The sequence below is a fragment of the Ceratotherium simum genome, chromosome 36 (assembly GCF_057802395.1).
Source record: "Ceratotherium simum simum isolate JZ-2026a chromosome 36, ASM5780239v1, whole genome shotgun sequence".
NCBI lineage: Eukaryota > Metazoa > Chordata > Mammalia > Perissodactyla > Rhinocerotidae > Ceratotherium > Ceratotherium simum.
Window position 1 is genome coordinate 18,798,829 of NC_141935.1, and position 22,587 is coordinate 18,821,415.

General features: G+C 38.0%; 1 protein-coding gene and 1 non-coding gene across 4 annotated transcripts in view; both read right to left on the reverse strand.

Annotated features, from left to right (window-relative positions):
• Nucleotides 1-22,587, reverse strand: part of RAB3GAP2 (RAB3 GTPase activating non-catalytic protein subunit 2) — a 106,565-nt gene that overhangs the window by 53,040 nt on the left and 30,938 nt on the right. For all 3 annotated transcript variants that reach the window (XM_087424365.1, XM_004439668.3, XM_087424366.1), the window contains 7 exons: nucleotides 15,677-15,800; nucleotides 14,674-14,755; nucleotides 13,090-13,137; nucleotides 12,936-13,011; nucleotides 12,243-12,344; nucleotides 5,786-5,885; nucleotides 3,368-3,466 (listed from right to left, as the gene is read on the reverse strand). In XM_087424365.1, the coding sequence (XP_087280491.1) occupies nucleotides 3,368-3,466; nucleotides 5,786-5,885; nucleotides 12,243-12,344; nucleotides 12,936-13,011; nucleotides 13,090-13,137; nucleotides 14,674-14,755; nucleotides 15,677-15,800 (631 nt within the window). The remainder of the gene's footprint in view (nucleotides 1-3,367; nucleotides 3,467-5,785; nucleotides 5,886-12,242; nucleotides 12,345-12,935; nucleotides 13,012-13,089; nucleotides 13,138-14,673; nucleotides 14,756-15,676; nucleotides 15,801-22,587) is intronic.
• On the reverse strand, nucleotides 1,131-1,262 carry LOC147912351 (small nucleolar RNA SNORA36 family). Its single transcript, XR_015550040.1, has one exon. It is a non-coding gene; the product is annotated as a small nucleolar RNA SNORA36 family (small nucleolar RNA).

Consider the following 22,587-nt stretch of genomic DNA (forward strand, 5'->3'; position numbering starts at 1 on the left):
GCCCCAGTAGATAGTTGTGTGTCATAGCTGCACATCCTTCTAGTTGCTGTATGTGGGACGCGGCCTCAGCATGGCCGGAGAAGCAGCACGTCGGTGCGAGCCCGGGATCCGAACCCGGGTCGCCAGCAGTGGAGCGCGCTCGCTTAACCACCAAGCCACGGGGCCGGCCCAACTGTCTACTTGACACCTCCATCTGAATGTATAATTGTGTCACAAGTTAACCTGTAAAGAACATGACTCTCAATTTGTCCACCTCAAACCTCTTCCTTCTCCTTATTCTCATTTCAGTAAACAGTCTGATCATCCACTCATTTGCTCAAATTTAAAACCTAAGAAATCCTTGAATCTTTCCTTTTTCTCATTTCTCAAATCCATCCCTTAGCAACTGCAAAATATATCTCAAATCTATCTATCTCTCTCCAACTCCATGGCCTCCACCCTAGACAAAGCCGTCTCTCTCTCTTATCGAAACAAACTCCTTACTGGTCTCCTTGCTTTCACTTTTTATTTTACAAGTCTCTCTCTAAACGGCAGTCAGGGGGATATTTTTAAATCCCATACCTAGACGCCATCAATGACATCCTCTGCTTTCAGGATAAAATCTGAACTCCTTATCCCCATGTGACCTGACTCCAGTCCTCATCTCCAATCTGACATTGGCCCATTTTCCTCCTACTCTTTACAATCAAGTCACATCAACCTCCTTTCTGTTTCTTTAACACTCAGCTCTTCTGGGCATAAATAGGCCTGCGAGGCCTAATACTTGCTGTTCCCTCTGCCTAGAACATTCTTCTTCTACCTCTTCACATAGCTGGCTCCTTTCCTCACCAGTCTCCCTACAGTACCCTCTTCCTTTACTCTCCATCGTAACCCTCTGCTTATTTTCTGCATGACCCATACTAACATTCTGATATCACCATATTTATTCATTTAGCTTGTTTATTGGTTGTCTCCACATCACCAGAACATAAGGTTGATCAGGGCAGGGGTCCGTCCTGTCTGCCTTGCATTTGTTGCACCAATATTAGTGCCTGGGACGTAACAGGTATTCGTTCATTTGTTGAATGAATTCATCAGACCTTTACATAAAGATGTACATACAATAAAGCTCAATGCACCTTTTTTTTTCACTTTGTAGGCTAGGAGATAAATGAATAGAGTAATATTTTCTATCCAATCCTTTTTCCCAGCCTGTTTCAATGTTCCAAAGCCTAATTAACAGAACAGGGAAGCTACCCTGCACTGTACTCAACACTTTGGAGTTTTATGGCATTTTTATGTCAGCAAGAAAGTAAAGATAAACTGAATGTCTACCAGTAACGTGTTTATCACAGAGCTTTCCATATAGGAACTATGCAGCAATAAACCAAGATGGTCTGTGTGTCAGATATCGCCTGTTTGACCCTCCAGATTCATACTTCTTCCTCTTCTCCCTGTTGCTTGGGGACCAGTGTGTGCAGAGTATGCTGACTTCCACTGGGTTCAGACAATGGGAAGCCCCATCATGAGATCAGAGAGAGAAAGGAGAATGAAGTCAAGATATCTATTTCCCTGTGACCCTTGAACAAAAGTCATCCTGCTCTTAAGGTGTTGATTTTTCTCATTATCTCCAAGTTCTAGAACTGCTTCCAGCCCCCGTCCCTGTAGGTCTAGAAGTGGTTAACAGGTGGGCTGCTAAGAAGCCCTAAGATACTGTTCTATCCCTTTGGTTATCCTATATCATATCTTTATGAACAGTTTCTCTGGAAACAAAATCTCTTTCAATTATCCTATTTCAAGGATGCCATCTGTCTTCTATTAGGACCCTGATAAAAAGTATATTTAGCAAAATTGATGTGAAGGGCTCTTCACAATATGTTGATTTAATATAGTTGGTATGATTTAATCCCATTTAAGAAAACACATCTCTCTACATAACCATACACATATTACGCATGCACTTACACATCTGTAAAGATGTTTATCAAAATGCCAATGGTGGGTATTTCTGGATGGTAGGATTTAAAGGGATATTTTTTCTTTTTCTCTTTATATATTTATGTGCTATTTGAATTTTCAAACAAGCATGTACTATATTGATAAACAGAAAAAATACATACATATTTTAAAATAGTATGTCCTTCTTCTCCATTCCCATTTCTACTACCTTAATTCTACTACTTTAATTCAGAAGCCCATTACTTCTCATCAAGATTGTTACAGCTTCCCTACTGCACCTAGTTTCTAGTCTTGACCCCCAAGGTGCAGCCTCAAAAGTTCCACTAAAGGGCCGGCCCCGTGGCTTGGTGGTTAAGTGAGCGCGCTCCACTGCTGGCGACCCGAGTTCGGATCCCGGGCTCCCACCGGCGCGCTGCTTCTCCGGCCATGCTGAGGCCGCATCCCACATACAGCAACTAGAAGGATGTGCAGCTATGACAGACAACTATCTACTGGGGCTTTGGGGGGAAAAAATAAATAAATAAAATCTTTAAAAAAAAAAAAAAAAAAAAAAAAAGTTCCACTAAAGTGATTTTTCTAATAGGCTACGTGATAATATTCTCTTGCTCAGAATTCTTCACTGGCTCTCAAAGTGGCTAGGAGAAAGACCTAAATTCCGATGCCTGGTATACTAGGCCCTTCAAAATCTGACTGCTATTTACATATTTGGCCACACTCTTGCCAGCTCTCCTTGGCACCCACTGTTCTTGCACACAATGCACTTCCACCCCCAAGCCTATGTACCCGGTGGCTAGAATGCCTCCTCGGTGCTTGTTCTCTTGGTCAAATCCTGCTCGTTCTTTCAATCTCAGCTTAAAGTCACCTTCCTCTTCCCTGACTTCCCTCAGTGCTAGGGGCTTCTCTGCTCCCCCTCCAGCTGGTCCATGTGTCTACTACCACCATCGTTTTGCTGTGGTACTGTAATTATTTTCACACGTTTCTTCCAACTAGACTCATGCTTCCTGACAGCAGAGACCATGTCTTTTCATCTCTGTATTCTCGACGCCTAACACAAGTAAGCCTTCAGATACTGGTTGCAAGAAGAAATCTGCTTTTATCTATATTCTGCTGGTCTAAAGACTATATTTTTAGAAGACTGATCTATATGGTAATTATATGGATTAAACTTGTCTGCAGAAAAATTAAGTCAAATGGTAAGTGACTTAAAACTGTACAGTAATGCTGCTGAGGGCATAATTATTAAAACTGCTATCATTTCCTAAAGACATAAACCTACGATAATCTGTAAATCTGAACTAACTTCCAAATGTCTCATTGAAGGCAATGCATTTTCTTTTCACATGAGAAAAAATGCACATTTCTAAAATAAGACACTTCAGTAAAAAAATAAGCAGCAAATTCCATAAGAATTTGAACTAGTAATGCTTACCAATGCTAGCATGATCAACAATAGTGTCAATATCTTGTAGACCCCATTTCTTATACGCTAATGGTGGTGGTTGTATGTTCTCATTGCCTGATGCTGCAGCTGTCAAAGACAAAAATCAGACAATCCAAACTTAACTACAACGCATAAAATGAAGCTTTACAAAAAAATCATTAAAAATGTAATAACGACTTATTACTCTAAAATTTCAACTAATAATAATGAGACAAGGTAATGTAAACAAGGCATACAGTGAGATTTATTCACGTCAAGACAATGCACATAAAATGCAAACATTACAAGAGTAAGTTGGCTGCCAGAAGAGATTTTGGAACATTCAAGTAATTAGAGAAGACTCTTAAAAGTTCTAGACTACTACTAAAAATCAAGGTGAATTCAAACCACAATTAAAGCCAAATAAGCAATTTCTCCTCCTTGAGAAAGACAGTAGATAAAATCCTGGGAACAGCAACTAGTGCCTTACTCGGTGAAAAACTGAAAACCTGATGACATATATGCGTGGCAGGGGCAACACACAGCAAGGTCTCCAAGGCAAAGAACTGATGCCAGGCTTGATAGAAAGACAGGTTAACAGCAACAGCATCGCCAGAAAGAATTAATGAAATGCTTATCGTTAACCTTAGTATTTTCACCTAGTGAGTGAGTAACGAAAGGAAAAGCAAGTGACACCTCTTGCCATAGGTTCATATAAATTCTCATGCTACGTATAAGAATACAGCTGATTCTGGTTGTTTATTCTGGAAAGTGAAGAAAGTACTTCAATAAAGGAAAAATATAATCGTCTAAGTACTTCATATTTGATAGTAAGGCCAAGAAAAGAGAATTTTCCTATATCCTGAAATAAATGTCACAACAATTTGTGGCTAGGTAATCAGGATTCTTTTAGAGCAATTTACAGTAGGAGGGCACTAAGTGGCTTCCTTCCTTCCTTCCTAGGAAACAAAATGGCTTTACGGTATTACACAAAACAAAATAAACAGGAATTCAAAAACAGTAAAAATGAAATGGCTGACAATACCAAGTATAACACAATTGTCTATTTCTAGTTTATTTTATTGACAGAATTCTTATCTACAGAAAACTGCCAGTCTCTTTGGCCATTTATATTAAATGGTGACTATTTTAAATATTCTCAAGAAAATGACACAGAGTGAGCTAAATTTAAATAACTTAAAATATTATGAAAATAGATATAAAAATTCAAACAAATTCTGACTTCATAGAAAATCCTGTACTATTAAAGAACCACACAACCAAGACTTCAGGGTTTTACCAATCACATCAACCTGCTAAAAAGACAGTGAAAATTTTTCTATTGCAATATAAGACGCTAAATTTTTTTCCCTAGAAGAAATTGTTTATTTTGCATCTTACAGTTTAGTTCTGGATTTATGAACAACTCGATGAATCTGCAAACACATCCTAATTAACCTATAATTTCAGGCAGTTGTTTAAATCATTTAAGAGTTATACTTTGTTTGTTTTAGGGCCATTAAGGCCCCTCTGCCCAAACCCAGAAAAGGAAATCAGCACTAGTACTGGTACTTTCATTGATTGTAATTAGGGCTTTTCTTCCCCATATCTTAACATCTCTAAAATTGGCATCTTAAAATTGATGGTGTGTCTTTCACTGGTAGCATTTTTGCTTTCTAGTGGTATATAAAATAACAGTGCATCTTACAATCAATGGCATCTTGAATTTGATGAAATACAATATCCTCTTCCAAAGATATAACAGCATCAGAATGTAAACTATAGGCAGTAAAAGAATTCTTGATTATTTGTGCACTTTCCACTCCCAAGTTTGGAAACAATGTAGTTGCCTATATACACATTAAATTTAGGCCTCTAACTTTTCTCCATTCAGAAGTGTTCCAAGTTAGCAAAAAGAAGGTGGTATTAACTCCCTGTTGGTTCCTGCCTACTGTGGGAAAAAACTCCCCCTGCACACAGCGGTATCTTTACCCTCAGTGAGGATGGAAGCAATGTAGAATCACAAGATTTTAGAATACTGGCCCACTAGCACTGATCTAGTGAGAAATTTCGTTCCTCAGCTAGACGCAACTAAATTCCTCACCCCAATGTTAATTCTCAATACAGGTGCAAGGCTCTCTCGTCACTGGCCAAGACATATTGCCGAATTAGTGAAACCTGTTGATCCCGTGCTGGTCACACTCTCCACGGGCAACATGTCAAGAGTGTTGATGATTCAGTCCTTGCCTTTATCTCACAAAGCAACCACCCAATAATGCACTCCCATTTCTACAGTAGCAGGTTTTTTCCCAAAAATCCAGTTCAAAAGGCCTCTTTAATTTAGAGGACATATTTAATTCTCTAAGTAGGTTAAATTAAATAAGATAAACATCATCAGAAGTTAGATACGTCTTGCCAAAAAATTACCTTTTGCTACCTGATTTCGACAAGCACGAAGAGATTGAAAAAGGCTGAATCCATCAATAGTCACAATGGCAGCTGGATACAAGATACTCAACTCTTCATTCTATTAAAGAAATAAGAAAGAAGAAAACAATACATTTTCGTCATTGCCAAATAAGCATATCTGTTTTTCTATTATACCTGAATGTCATGATTAATGAAAAATAAAAAATACTATGACTAAACAACCATCAACTACCCAACACACAAACCACGTCAGGTAAAGGAACAGTAAAAATCAATGGAAAATTAATTTTAGAAGGCCTTTTGGTCAAGGACTTAAAATTCTTCTCAAATATGAGCTTTTGTACATGGTGAATAATGCTTTCAGGACAGAGGGTGAGATTAACCAAAAAAAAGTACAAGTTTCATACAAATAAAATATAGTTATTGTGCAGATATGAACAATACATAAAAGAAGAAAGAAGAAAAAAGAAAACTCACCTGAAATCCCAGACGTGGCTCAATACATATCCTCATATGCTTTTATATGACATTATATCACACACAGTATTCTATGACATGTTTTTTATTACTCAATAATATGTCAATGATACTTTTCCATTCAATAAGCGAGCAAATCATTTTTTGTCGTGGCTACGCAGTATTGCATTATATGTACCAAAATTTAGTTCACCAGCTCTTATTGATGGACACTGAGTTTGGCCTCCTGCTCCCTCTTGCTCTCTACAATCAATGCTCCATACAGCTAGCACGAGCTTCGTGAGACACAGCAGATCAAACCAATCTCCTGATTAAAACTCTCCAATGGCTTCCTTCTGCATTTTGAATAAAACCTGAACTCTTTAACCATGCCTGCAAGATCTGGCACATACCTCTAATGTATCTCCCCTTGCTCCTTGAACAGGAAGGTCGTCATCACCTCAGTGCTTTGAATGTGTCTGGACCTCACCTCCCAGATCTTCACCTGCCTAATTCTCATTCAGGTCTCAGCTCAAATGTAGCTCCTAAGCCTCTATCTCAAACAGTATCTCCCTTCTCTTGCCACACTGCTATCTCATCAACATGATTACTTCCTTCCTAGCACCTATCAGAGACTGGAATCATCTTGGTATCTCCAGTTGTTTATTATTGGTTTCCCTCCACCGTCCTGAACTGTAAGCTCCATGAAAGCAGGAACCTTGTGTGTCTGGTTCACCAATAAATTCTCAGTGATTAGAAATGGGGTAGGCACATAACAGGCAGTAAGTAAATGTTTATCAGTGAATCAGTATATTTTCCTTATTATAAACATCACTGCGATGAACATTCTTCTGTATCTTTTCCCTCTACTTTTGCATAAATTCCCTCAAGTGGGTCTGTTGAGTCATAGAGTACTCACAATTTTTGTTTTCATTCATATTATTAAATTGCCCTCAAGAAAGTACCTATCAGTTTACACTTCCACCAACACATGTGAGTGCCTGTTTCGCCAATATTGTCACCAATAGTTTTGCTAATCTTCATTTTTGCCAACCTGAAAGGAGGAAAATTATCCAAATGTAATTGCTTATAGTTTTTAGATTATTAGTAAGGTTCAAAATTTTACCATATGATTTTTGACCAGTTACATTTCTTCTTTTGAGAACTGCTTGCCCCTTTTTCCACTGGACTAATGGGCTGTTTCTATTTTTAAAAGAGATTTGTGGGCCACAAGGGGTAGGGATCCAGGGGGAAGGGAACTGGCCTGGGTGCTCACATGACGGGTTCAGAAGGCTAAGCTTGCATGATCCCCTGAGCATGACAGTGGGGAGAGAGCCTCCTCACTGACTTGGAGGAGCTGATCACCAGCAAGTCAATTATCTCCAAAACCAGATGGTCTTCCTGAAGAAGATACTAATGCAAACACCAGTGGTCCAAAAGCTGCAGAAGTTGTGCTAGATGACAGAGATCTTGGTGCAGAAGTCACAGAAGAAGTTGCTTTGACATTCCAGAAAGAGATCTCTTCTCTTTGGAATTGTCTCCTGCAACGACCCACTGTCACCCCTACTACACTCACTGCCCCCAAAATTGACTTAGAGGAAATCTGCTCCCATCGTCTTTAATAGATCTGGGAGTACACCAAAGAAGCAGCAAATAGATATTTTTGATACATAAATCGAGGTATCAGATCCAGAGGTGCTTACGTAGAACATAGAGTAACAACAAAGACTTCTCTCTCCATGTTCAAGAAGAATTATTTGTCAGCTAAAAGATTTTCTTGACTCACATAGCAAATAGCAAGCAAGTATTTAAATGTTAATTATATTTTTCCACTAGCTCTACAAAACTAAGAGTATTACAGACATAACCAAGTTTAAAGTGTCTAAACAACCTTCACCATCCACAGAATTTGTAGAAAAATGGAAAACAGCTCTTGAGAAGTATCTTTGATGAACAGATTATCTTCTTAGATTTCCAACAGTTCCTTCTTTGTTTCCTGCAAGAGTTTCATTTTCTCCTGTTTTCTTATGATGAATATTACTAAGACTTAAGTCTTCAGTCTTCAGTTTTATCTTCCTATATCCTTTATTTGGAAGAATTCGTTCCTTATCTTGCCTTCAACCATCGCCTTCAATCTAGTCTTTGTGCCTAGATAGTAGTTCTGTATCACTACAGGCATACCGGTATTTTCGTTTTATTTCCTACCATCATCTCAAACTCAGCACGTCCAAACCAAATTTTATTTTTGATGTTTTAATAGTTTATAACATTGTGAAATTTTTGGTTGTACATTTTTGTTTGTCCATCACCATATACATGTCTCCCTTCATCCCTTGTGCCCACCCCCTACCCCCATTGGCCCTGGTAACCACAATACAGTTTTCTCTGTCCATGTGTTGGTTTATATTCCACATATGAGTGAGATCACATGGTGTTTGTCTTTCTCTTTCTGGCTTATTTAACTTAACATAATACTCTCCAGGTCCATCCATGTTGTTGCAAATGGGACAATTTTGTCTTTTTTTTATGGCTGAGTAGTATTCCATTGTATATATTCACCACATCTTCTTGATCCAATCATCAGTCAAGGGACACTTGGGTTGCTTCCACTTCTTGGCTATAGTGAATAATGCTGCAATGAACATATGGGTGCATAAGCCTCTTTGGATTGTTGATTTCAGGTTCATTGGAGAGATTCCCAGCAGTGGGATAGCTGGATCATAAGGTATTTCTATTTTTAATTCTTTGAGGAATCTCCATACCGTTTTCCATAGAGGCTGCACCAGTTTGCATTCCCACCAGCTATGTATGAGGGTTCCTGTTTCTCCACATCCTCTCCAACATTTGTTGTTTTTTGTCCTCGTGATTATAGCCATTCTAATGGGCGTGAGGTGGTATCTTAGTGTGATTTTGATTTGCATTTCCCTGCTGATTAGTGATGTTGAACATCTTTTCATGTGCCTATTGGTCATCTGTATATCTTCTTTGGAGAAGTGTCTGTTCATTTCCTCTGCCCATTTTTTGACTGGGTTGTTTGTTTTTTTGTTGTTCAGTTGTGTGAGTTCTTTATATATTATGGAGATTAACCCCTTGTCAGATATATGTTTTGCAAATATTTCCTCCCAGCTGGTAGGTTGTCTGTTCATTTTGATTCTGGTTTCATTTGTGTTGTAGAAGCTCTTTAATCTGATAAAGTCCCACTTGCTTATTTTTTCTTTAGTTTCCCTAGTCTCAGGAGGCATGGTATCCAAAAAGATTCCTTTATGACCAATGTCATATAGTGTGTTCCTATATTTTCTTCTATGAGTTTTATAGTTTTAGGTCTCACCTTCAGGTCTTTGATCCATTTTGAGTTAATTTTTGTGAATGGCGATAGCAGATGGTCCACTTTCATTCTTTTGCATGTGGCTGTCCAGTTTTCCCAACACCATTTATTGAAGAGACTTTCCTTTCTCCATTGTATGTTCTTAGCTCCTTTGTCGAAAATTAGCTGTCCGTATATGTGTGGTTTTATTTCTGGGCTTTCAATTCTGTTCCACTGATCTGTGTGTCTGTTTTTGTACCAAGACCACGCTGTTTTGATTACTATTGCTTTGTAGTATGTTTTGATGTCAGGGATGGTGATGCCTCCAGCTTTGTTCTTTTTTCTTAGGATTGCTTTAGCTATTCAGGGTCTTTTGTTGCCTCATATGAATTTTAGTATTCTTTTTTCTATTTCCATGAAGAATGTCATTGGGATTCTGATTGGGATTGCATTGAATCTGTAGATTGCTTTAGGTAATATAGACATTTTAAACACGTTTACTCTTCCAATCCACGTGCATGGGATGTCTTTCCATTTCTTTATGTCATCATCGATTTCTTTCAATAATGTCTTGTAGTTTTCATTGTATAGGTCTTTCACCTCCTTGGTAACATTTATTCCTAGATATTTTATTCTTTTTGATGCAATTGTAAATGGTATTATCTTTTTGAGCTCTCTTTCTGTTAGTTCGTTATTAGCATACAGAAATGCAACTGATTTTTGTAGATTGATTTTGTACCCTGCGACTTTGCTGTAGTTGTTGATTATTTCTAATAGTTTTCCAATGGATTCTTTAGGGTCTTCTATATATAAAATCATGTCGTCTGCAAATAGTGAGAGTTTCACGTCTTCGTTGCCTATTTGGATTCCTTTTATTCCTTTTTCTTGCCTAATTGCTCTGGCCAAAACCTCCAGTACTATGTTGAATTGGAGCAGTGAGAGTGGGCAGCCTTGTCTCATTCCTGTTCTCAGAGGAATGGCTTTCAGCCTTTCCCCGTTGAGTACGATGTTGGCTGTGGGTTTGTCATAGATAGCCTTTATTATGTTGAGGTACTTTCCTTCTATACCCATTTTGTTAAGAGTTTTTATCATAAATGGATGTTGTATCTTGTCAAATGCCTTCTCTGCATCTATTGAGATGACCATGTGGCCAAAGCAAATTTAATAACCTTTATTTACTGCCAAAGTAGTCCCCTCTTCCAACTTTGTCAATGGCACTCCTCAGGACGGATATCTTAGAGCCAACTCATTTTTCTCTTTAATATTCTACATCTCTATACAATAACCAAGTCCTGTCAATTGCTCCTTTAAAATGATTTTTGTACTGGTCCTTTCTCTCTTCCTTCTGCCATTACAGTCCTCATTTCCAAAACTCCACATCTATTACAGATAACTGAAAAAAACAGATAACTAACCTCTCTAGTTCCAGGCTCTCAGAACTCCAGTTCATCTTGAAGAGTCCTTCCATATCCCTTTGATTACATCACTTTCTTCTCATAAATCTTTAGTAGCTTCATTTCCTGATTCAATGCTGATTTTTACTTGGCTTTCAAATTTATGAAAAATTTGGCCACTCTGCCTATCCAACAGTTTCTCATAATTTTCTAACATTGGTTTCTTTGTTGTCTCATACATAGTCCTACACTTGAATCTTCCTTCATTTTTTTCCTGATTACCTAAAACACTTTCCCCTCTTTTCCCACTAACTAATTAAATTCTATACCCATTATTCAAAGCTTAGTTCAAATCTTACCTCCTCGATGACATTTTCTTTTATTGTCCTAGTCTTAATTGAGCTCCTCTTTCTCCAAATTTGTAGAGAATTTATTCTGTCCATATAAATTAGCAATTAATTAGGTATTGCTTTAAGCTACTGATTAACTCATTCATAGGTATTAACAGGTATTAGTCTGGTCTCTCTTACTAGATTGTTAAGTTTCTTCTATAGCTCCAGTCCATGTATCATACAATTTGAGTTGACCTAGGCACACAATACACGCATCTGTTTACTTGAAATCTTTTGGAAGCAGAGTAGTACAAAGGAGGATGGCATATTATATAGTTTTGACTAGGTACATCATGAACTAAACAAAAGCATATTAGTTTATTTGGTTCTACAATTATATTTTGACTATGAGACAATCAAAATCTCACACAGCATTTAGGAAGAAATGAAAACTGTGGCAAGCCTTTGGAGAGCCTTAGATACTAAACAGTATTATTTTCTGCCAAGATCTTCAATAAATATAAAATATTTTCCACTACAAACAAAAACTTAATAACCCCTTTTTTGAGAAACAGGTAAGTACAACGTAGTAGTATTATTAATAAGGCCAGAATTTTTTTCTTTACTCTGTATAACTTTGACAGCTAAATCCAAATAAAAAAGATATAAAGTTATGTAATATCACATTTTTGCTTTAAGTCACTACTAAATACTAAAAATAAGAAAGCTTTTTTAGCTTCTGACTAAAGTGTTTTATTTTATTAGAGAACAAGACATACAGTATTTCATTAAGTAAAAGCAACACTGGTATTTATTACTCAGCTATAAATAGGTTATATTTCTAGAATATGACAGCACAGCTAACTGTGCCACAAGACAAAGATATCTTTAAGTTTCCCCCCAACAAAGAGGGAAGAAGCTACTTCAAAGTAAAGCCACGTTACTCTGACCACAATCTTTTACACTACCTGCTCAGTCACACCAGGATGTCGTGGGATTTCATAGGTCCTGCATTTAAGCTGCAGCACTGGGTCCTCATTCAAAAGTTGTGCAAGCAAGAGCACACCGCTCTAGGAGGAAGCACAGAGAAGAGTGCTGCTTGTTTTCTTACCTATATACCTGAATAGGTACAGCCAGGCAGAGAGCATCATTTCCCCGACAGTTTTCCATGGATACCAGGTGCTCTCTTTTCAGAAAAATACAGCTTCTCTTCTCTATAGCATCTACAAGAACTTTCCACCACCACCCCTCCCCCACCCCGGCTTCCACCCCCATTAAATATCAACTACACATTCCCAAGCAGCAGCTAATGAGCCAAAAATGAGTACAATGGGGATGCGTAAGTAGGTATTCTAGTCAGCTGGTGTTTGTTGTCTTGTTTTGTTTTTTTCTGAGGAAGATTTGCCCTGAACTAACATCTGTTGTCAATCTTCCTCTTTTTTTTTTTTCACTTGAGGAAGATTCACCCTGAGTTAATATCTGTGTCAATCTTCCTCTATTTTGTATGTGGGTTGCCATCACAGCACGGCTGCTGACGAATGGTGTAGGTCCACGCTCGGGAACTGAACCTGGGCTGCTGAAGTGGAGTGCGCCAAATGTAACCACTAAGCCATGGGGCTGGCCCCAGCTGGTGTTCTCTAATTGCTGAACACCCGGCTCACCTCTGTGTAGAAGCGCACGTAGCCTGAAGTAAAGCCCACCACAATGCAGGTCCAGTCAGGACGTCCAGTGGAACTCCTGTTACAAACAAAATTTATCATCTTAATAGCTCAAAAATCAAAGCAAAGAAAACAAATAACTCTCACTTATCCTTACCTCTTTTGGCTTGCTAGTGGGATACACAGAGCACTGGTTACACATTCCCTAAAAACAAAAACAAAATCATATGCTTATCTAATGGATTTATCAATTACTTCTATTTCTCTATAATTTAATGGTAAAGGTCAATACGCGGAAAATGAGCTCTGTGGGTCAGTTTTATTCAACGCAAAAGTAAAAATACAGTAAAACTCCACCGTAAGTAGGGTCAAAAATTCATTCACATAAATGGTAATGTCACATTCACTTAAGGTTAATAAAAACCAGTATTTTTCATTCTGTATTGTCATGAAAAGCAGGAAAGTAAAAGAAAGCAAAATTTGACTGTACACAACTGATTATATACAGAACTGAGAAAGTATCAAATGATCACCAGGCAGTCATTTCCTAATGTCCCCCTCTTCTCCGCATCAGCTAAAAACTTGGGGAGAGGGTGGGAGGAAGTGTCAACCACGTTACAGGCAAACTGCATTTCTGCAGAGTACACTATGCTAGGGACTTACCGTATTTCCACTAGTTGGCTTCTTCTTTTATATTTTGCAGAAATTGCCCCTGATAACCTATTTTAAGCACGTATTAGGTTGGATGTTCCCTAAAAGATTTTTTTTCTGACGTATAGATTTGAAAAATTTGTCAGGAGCTCAGAGACGAAGCCTCAAAATTAATTTAACTCCTACTTACTGACTTTTATTTAACCTGTCAAGCTTTAGGACCATCACCAGCTTATCCAAGAAACCACAAATACTCTTGCCCCATCCATCGTACTATGTAATCATTAAACAAAATTAATCGTTTTGTTTGCTTGTTGCTTTTAAAGTAATTGAACCATTATGTTTGCTTTGCATTTCTGGCACAAATTTAATGTCTTCAAAATGCTTAGATTAAATGATGTAAGGAGAAATATTATCATTTATTTTGATAAGAGTAGAAAACGTTTCATTGAATATCTGCAATGGGTCAGGTATGCACTATGGGCTTCCACTTGGTTGTCTTTTATTTGAATTTAAAGTCTGAAGAATCTTATTATTCTGATCAGATGGCTTTCAGTCATAAAAATTTAACTGAGAACAGTTTTTGGCTCCAGGTTCCAGGCTAGCAGCTCCATCATGTAACCACGCTAGAGATCTGGTTTTAAAACTCTTACTGGATCAGTAGGAAACCTGAACACACCAACTTGCATTTCTGAAGTATTTATGACTTTTAAGAAGGAATGTAGCACTGTCCCCTTCAAGTACAAGCCCGATGCTAGCAAAGCAGAGAAGACAATGACTGCCCTTGACTTTTTGGCTGAATACAATTAGTAATGGAGAACAGAGGAAAAGACAAAATGTAGAAAGGATGTTATGGGATTCTCTCTGAACTCTTCTTTACATCCTCTCCAAACAGGAGTTTTTTTAAAAAAGTAATCACATGATGAGTAAAATTAAAATTTGCTGACCGAATCATGCTCTAAAGTTGGGATGAATATACATTTACTAAACATTCCAAATAATGAAGCTTCTTAATAGAGTCACTTACAAGTCAAACAATTTCACATGTACATTTAACGCACAGAGAGACAAAAAATTAACTGGTACTTACCCTTCTTCAACATTTAAAAAACCACTCCAGCCAACAGCAAATTGCATTTCTTCCTTTCCTTTATCACTGTATTTCCATTTTGCTGGAAAAATTAAGTTATCATATAAAATAACTTTATAGCATACTAAAACAGTAATTTATAAATTTCACTCTTTCCCTTTAGAATGATGAGTACAGTGTTTAATTGTTCTGTATTGATTTGGGTCTTTTTAGAAGCAAATATCAGATAATGTGTAAAAATTTTTATAAGATTTTTATAAAACTCTAAGCCTAGTCTCCTAGGCTTCAGTGTCTCTTTCCTCCAATTAAATCCATATAACGTTGTCATGGTTCTTGCAGAATAAAGTTATTAATTCATATGTACCACCCACCTATTTTATTTACAAAACTGCTTCTATCTTCAGATGGCAAAGAAAATTTATCTATTAGATTTATGCTACTGAAGGGTAAATCTGCTTTGTAAGACCATCCCACAGCCATTTTATAAATGGTCTTATTTTCACCAGTGAGGTTTTTCATATCCTGTGTATGCTCAAACTGTAATTTTAATCAATAATAACTATGAGCTGAAAACTTATGCCCCAAATAGGAAACTACAGGACTGTTAGTTTTCAAATTATAGTTGAAAAGCACCTCACTCACATTATCACATACTAAGAACTTGGGGTCAGCAGCCTTTTTAGCTCTGACCGCCCCTTGTAAGAACTGGACAATGCCCAGTATTGCCTCTGCAGTGCCATAGAGAGACAGCTAAAGTATCTGCAGACAGGAAAGAAAAAGAGAGAGGAAACAAATAGAACAGAAAGGAAAAAGAAAAAAAAAGGAGAGAGAGAGAGTAATTAAAAAAATAGGAAAGGAAATAAAAAGTGTTACATAATATATAAATTATAGAATGCCACCATTTAATGCATACAACAGAAATAACATTTTTTCTTCCTACCTAATCCATTTTCTGTCCTATTTTATGCATTAAAATAAAGGCCACCAAAAAGAGAGTACTTACGCACTAGAAATACAGCTTTTTGCTCCCGAGCTATAACCATCAGATCATTAGTTGGAGATAAGGATAAAACACAATCTTGAAGCCAGGAGGTTTTCTGTGTCTTCCAAGTATTTCCTTCTTCTTCCTATGGATAAAACTACAATTGTTGTATATGCAAAAATATCGAGAGTATTTCAACTCAGCTGGTCCACCTTGAGGGGCAACGGAGAAGAAAAAAGGAAAAAGAAATCTTCCCAATTCTTTTATAAAGTCTCAATAATATCCCTTATCAAAACACATCAAAGACGACCAACAAACAAAATATCCACTACAAACAAACCTCAGTTTTGACTATTAATGCAAAAATTTTAAATATAAACTCGTAAGACATTAAAAGAATGTCACATAGAGATCACTCCGCAAATGACTCAGGAAGCTCAGTACATAATCCTATTCCAGAGAGACAGCTAAGGTATCTGCACCTAGATAGCAAAGAAAAAGTCATCCGAAGCTTATGGTTGTAGGATCTGTAAAAGCACTTGATAAACTTGACACTTGTTTCTTTTTTATTTGACTGGAAAGGTACTTTCATTTTTCAGTTGAAAATTTATTTATTACATAGGTAAAGCCCCACGATTAAAAATTCAACAGATCTAAAAAGGTCTTCTTTGAAAAGTCTCTCTGATACTTCTGTATTCTAGCCACCCAGGTGCTCAGTTTAGAGACAACCAATGTCATGAGTTCTTGTGTGTATTTCCAGAGAAACACTTTATGCACGTACAAGCAAATACATTTACTACCCTTTTCCCCCTCTTTCTTACACAAATGGTAGCATATTCTATACACACTTATATATTTTTTCTCTTAACATATATCTTAGACGTTAATTCCACGTGAAGTTTATTTTCAAATGGCTACATAGTATTCCATTGTATGGATGCACTCTAATTTATTTAACCAGCCCCTTATTGATGGACATATGTGTTTTTTAACTCTTTTGCTGTTATAAACTAAGCTACAATGAATAACTTTATACCTTCAGCAGTTTGTGTGGGAGTGTATCAGTAGGATAAATTCCTACAAGTGAAATTGCTGGGTCAAAGGGAATGTGTAGTAGTAAATTTGCTAGATATTCCCAAATTGTGCTCCACAGAAGTTGTGTTAATTTATAATCCAACCAGCAATTTTTGAAAGTCCTTGCTTCCTCACAGACTTTTCAAAAGATGCTTTAATTCTGGATCTTTGTCAACGTAACAGATGAAAAGTGGTATCTCAGTATACTGCATTCGTCTTATGAATGAGAACAGCATTTTCTCATATGTTTCCAAGTCTTCTCTATGAACAGTTATTTCCTTTCCTTTGCAGATTTCCCGTTGGGTCGCTGCTCTTTTTCTAATTGATTTGTATATACTCTTTACATATAAGGAAAACTTCTTTGAACATTAAGAATTACAAATAGTTTTTCCAGTCCATGTGGTAGCCTAATTTTTTCCATGCAGAAAATTTTTAATGGTATGTAGCTATTTAATGTTATGTAGTTTATTATCTGTTCTCTTACGGCTTCTCAGTTTTAGGTCACACAGACTCCTACCTTCCTCAACCCTACCTGGTGGCTTTTAGACTGAATTAATCAAGAGGAGAGGGGTAGAGGGGGGGAAGACATGCAGGCTGTTTTCATTTTTTTAAAAAATTTACACATTTATGCTTTTTTAAAAAACTTTTAATAAGCATGCGTTAGTACCATAATAAAATTTAAAAGATTTTAAAAACAGAAAATCATCCTACTCAGAAATATTATGGCCGCATTTCTAGGGAAGATAAATGATTTCTCCCTGGGATACTATCAAAGAAATGTTTAAAACACGAATAAAATACAGGGTTACAGGACATCTTTAGGAAAATCTCTAAGTAGGCCCGGAACCTCTAGGACAGTCATGCAATTATTTTTCCTTCTCAATGGAACATTAGGAATCAAATAGATTTGGAACGTTTTTCATACAAGGTAAGCTAAGGAGGCTGTACCCTCTCCTGAAAGATAGGGAGAAGAGTAATATTGAAAAAAATCCCTTGTTTTATTAAAGCTCCATTTTTAAGGAATTTTTCTATCTATCTTGCTGTTTTTAATGGGTATTTTTTTACAGATAAATTAGGGAGAAAATTCTCCCCTAAAGGTAAAAGTTATAAGATAAAAGTTAGTTGTAATTAATTTCTCCCTGAACTCACAATTTCTGCCATAGAACAGTCTCTGTTTAGCCAGCTCTCACTCAAGACTTCTCATAGTGGTTGGGCTGTCAGCTGAGGCAACACCACCCCACGATTCCCTCTCCAGTAACTGAGACCCCAATTACACCAACTCTGAGGCTGGGGACTTGTCAAGTGATTAGTCTCACCTTCAGGTAGGAGGCAGAAGCAGGGTAAGTTATACGGGGATATTATTCAGGTATTGTGTTTGATAAGAAATTAGGGGTGTCTAAAACTCTTTGACTGGTCTCTGACTCTTACCCTAAGATTTCCATCTCGTTGCAATAAAAAAGAATCAAAACAATGCTCCACAAAAGGGAATACAGCCCTAATTTTGTCAAGTTCTAAAAAATAAATAACTTAAAAAAATAATTAAATATCAATACAAATGAGTTTCTTCCTTTTATCACATTGCCAAAATTATGTTCAAACAGTAAATCCTGAAAATGTTCTAAAAGCAACCTTTCAATAAAGAACATTACTTCTAGGTTTCTGTCCTATGTTTTCAAAATAATGCCACTAACAAGGATTAGATCTGTGCGTTTATGTTTGCTGAAAAGATAAAGAGGGAAAGAAATTCAAAGATGGAAGGCATTTAAAGACCAACTGGTCCAAAACTTCACTTTATAATAAAGAAAACAGAGTCTCAAGAAGGTTAAGGGACATGCTCCTCCCTCCACAGAATCACTGTGAGAAACCAAACTAGAACCTAGGCCTCCTGACTTTTAATTCAGGGGATCTTTCCATTCTATCCCCCTGCTCGTCTTGGCAGGTAGCTGGAATAGCTCTTGGAGAAGCCTGCCTTCACTTGGGATTTGACTCTAGTCTCATAGTCAGTGAAAGGGCTTTTCTCAAAAAGAACTACCTTATTACATATCACTTTATACCAGGCTAATCTTTCTGTAGTTCTTTGAACTGGTTTAGAGCTGTAAGAAATGACCTAAACATGTGAGCCAACTCTTGAGGCATTTCTTTAAGCACTCTTGTAACAATACTTTTCCTCTGCTTATCTGTCTTTCCATCTTAAGTTCCAGTTCCTATGGCAACTCCATCCCACCCTGACTTTTACCTTCTATCAAACTTACTGCAATTAAAAGTCTTACTATTCTGTTACCTATTTATTCTGTGACTACATTCCTCCCACCTTAGACTGGAAGCCTTCTAACTGGCAAAGCCTATGCTTTATATTCTCCTCAACTCCACACGCAGCACAGCCCGCTAACAGCATATATGAGTGAAAAACAGCATTCCCATTTCTCCTTACTTGTATTCACAAGATACTTGAATAACCTATTATTTATTCTTGCACATGGAACTGTATGAGAATGAGCAACTGAATCAAAGCTACTATCCTTAAGTAACAGTACCCTTAGTAGTGTTTTCCCTTAAGTAGTATTAAGATTTAACAATTCAAGATTCTGGCTGACTTATCCATAGTAGGTACAAGTTAGAGAGATCTAAGAAGGGACAGGACACTACCCTCTCGGTTAGGTCTAGAACTCAGGGTAAATTATGATCAAGCTCTGTCTGCCACCAAATGGACTACAAGCAATGCAAGAAGCAAACATGAATTTTGCCCCATAAGACCTAACTAAAATCCCTTGGTACATCAGGATGGTGCATCAACTATGAACATACTATATACAAAGGCAAACAAAGAACAAAAGGATGGAAGGGTACCTGCCCTGGATTGCTCTATGACGTCTGCTTGTTTGTACCCAAGCAATCTGATGTGTAGAAATGGGGCCACAGTAACTTGAAATCTCTCCTCATGATAAAGAAATCCTCTGGCACCATCCTAAGCAGAGGACAGCGGGCCTATCAACAAATGTCTGACTCAGAGTGTTTGGGTTTGGTCATCTGGCTTAAGAGGAACGAGGAAGGGATGACACTGGTGATTCAGATGATGTCACAGCAACATCTGCCCGACACTTAATGTGGGCCAGACACTCTGTTAAGTGCTTTACACATAAATCTGACTTAATTCTCACAGTGACTCTATAAAGAAAGCTCTGTTACCACCCCCATTTGGAGATGGAGCAACAGAGCTTATCAAGATAACGCCTCCAGCTAACACAGATGGAGCAGAGATCTGAACTCATGTACTGGAGTTCAACTGTACCACCAACCCTCTGTGCTGCTTCCCACAACATGCTGCATAGGAGCTGGCCCCTATAAGCAAATCGGCCCCAGCACCTTTAAATCTTATCTGCTCTGCTACTCTCCCTGCTGTGTGACTTCAAGTGACCAGGTATTGTGCCTGCTGCTGTGGATCCAGAATTAAGGGGGTGGCGAGAAGCTCTACTCTACTTCTAGGTTAAAAGATTAGTGCCCCTCATTGATTAAAAAAAATAAAGAAGAAGTGACATGGAGCGAGGGAGGTCTAACCTAGTCCAATTCAGCCACATGGCTGACGGAAGTAACCTTGTTTGCAAAGGGTGAGTATGTATTTAACATTATTGTTTAACTAGTCTCTTTTTAAAGAGAGCCATGAAATAGACCCCTCCCTTTAAGCACAAGCACTGAATAACTGATAGACATATACAGAGTATTTATCAAATTAAAGAGGTCATGAATAGTATAAGAATGCTAAGAAACATAAGAGCAAGCTCTGTCTTGAAAGTACTAAAGCCTTACTGGGTGGTTTAATGGTTTAGCTCGGGGTTTCTCAGCCTCAATGCTACTGACATTTTGGGCTAAGAGGTTATTGTGGGGGCTGTTCTGTACATTGTAGGATGCTCACCAGCATCCCTGGCCTCTACCCACCGCACTCTTCCAGTTGTGACAACCACAAATGTCTCTAGATATTGCCAAATGTCCCCTGTACAACAAAATGCCCCAGTTGAGAACCACTGATTTAGCTAAATAAGAAACATATTATAAAATTTTTTTTATTTTTAATTTTTTGTTTATTGCAGTAATATTGGTTTATAACATTGTAAAAATTTCAGGTGTACATCATTGTACTTCTATTTCTGCATAGATTACATCATGTTCACCACCAAAATACTAATTACAACCCATCGCCACACATATGTACCGAATTATCCCTTTCACCCTCCTCCCTCCCCCCTTCCCCTCTGGTAACCACCAATCCAATCTCTGTCCCTATGTGTAAAATTTTTTTTAAATCAACAAATTAACTCATTAAGAAACTGTAGCAGTAGACAGAAGACAGCATGATCAAAGACCCTAGAACTGTTAGTCTCCCCATCACACATATGTCATCATCTCTCTCAGCCAGCTGACAGATTATATAATCTTATAGAGAAATGGAAGGAACCACGGAGATCATTTGATTCAAACTCTTCACCGTCCAGAAAAGGAAACCAAAGCCTGAGAAAGAATAAGTGGATTGTCACTAATCACACGAAAGCCATAGGTAATAAATTTAAATATACACTCATACTTAAAGTAATATACACTCATATTGGACACTTTCCTTAGCAACTCTGGCTCCTCACCTCTAAAATCAGTGGACTGGCCCAATAATACAAATAAGAGGAAGAATCAGGAAATGGCCTGTGGGTCAGAATCCCTGAGGAGGACTGGATCCTCGATGGGCTCCCATGTTTCTCTCTCCCTGCCTTAGTCTACCCTGCGCAACACTGCCTTGGAAATGCTCCAGAAGGGCTGCACACTTCTGTGTGCCAGCACTGTGTTAGGAGAGAAAGACAGGAGAATAAAAGAGTCCCTTTGCTGCAGGCTCTTCCATCCTCCGGGGAAGACAAATGGATAAATACACAGTAGTCAGTCATGGCAGCACATGGGAGGGTCACCAGACCACACTGGGCTTGGGAGACGGGATGTCAGAAAAAAATCTTCCTTCAAAGCTAAGTCCTACAGGTAGAGTCAAAAGTAGCCAGCAAGAAAAGGGGTAGGGGGCCGCAGGAGAGAGGAAGAGGAGGTGGACATTCTCAGCAGAGGAAATACTCCCAGACCAGTCCCCTGTGTCCTATTTCTCTAGGAAACCTTTAATTCAACATATTCGAAGGCCGAGAGGCAAGAGAGTCCAAGCAAGGAGCTGCTGTCAAAGTGATGTCCAACAGTGGAAAGGAAAAAGACAACCCTGCAGGGCAGGCAGGTGACAAAGAACTTTAACAGACTGTGCTGAGGAGCTTACACTCCATCTCGAAGGATCTGGGAGTCACCGAAGGATTTTCTTGAGCAGTGAAGCTACCTGGTCAGATCTGCTCTCTCTCAAGTGTCCACATTTCTAAACTTTTTAAAAAACTTCAAGTAGCAATAAAAATGATTTTACATCCCAACAGATTTCAGTAACTTCCTCCCTCCCTCCCTGTCCTAACCACCACCCCCGCCCTCCACAAAACAGAGACAAAAGTTGCCCAAAATAATACCTACCCTTTACAAACTGGGATGACTCCAAATTTTTTAAATTCTATTTCATTATTTTAAATTTTTAAAATTATTTTAAAAGTGCTGATCAAGATGCAGTAAAGTGATTTCACCACAAGTCACGACACGCAGTTTGAAATACACTGCCCTAAGCTGAGGTTTCTCAACCTCAACACTTGTGACATTTTGGGCTAGGTAATTCTTCACTGTAGGGGGCTGTCCTGTGCACTGCAGGATGTGTAACAGCTTCCCTGGCCTCTACCCATTAGATGCCAGTAGTACCCCAGGTGTGACAACCAAAACGGTCTCCAGACTTTGCCAAACATCCCCTGGGG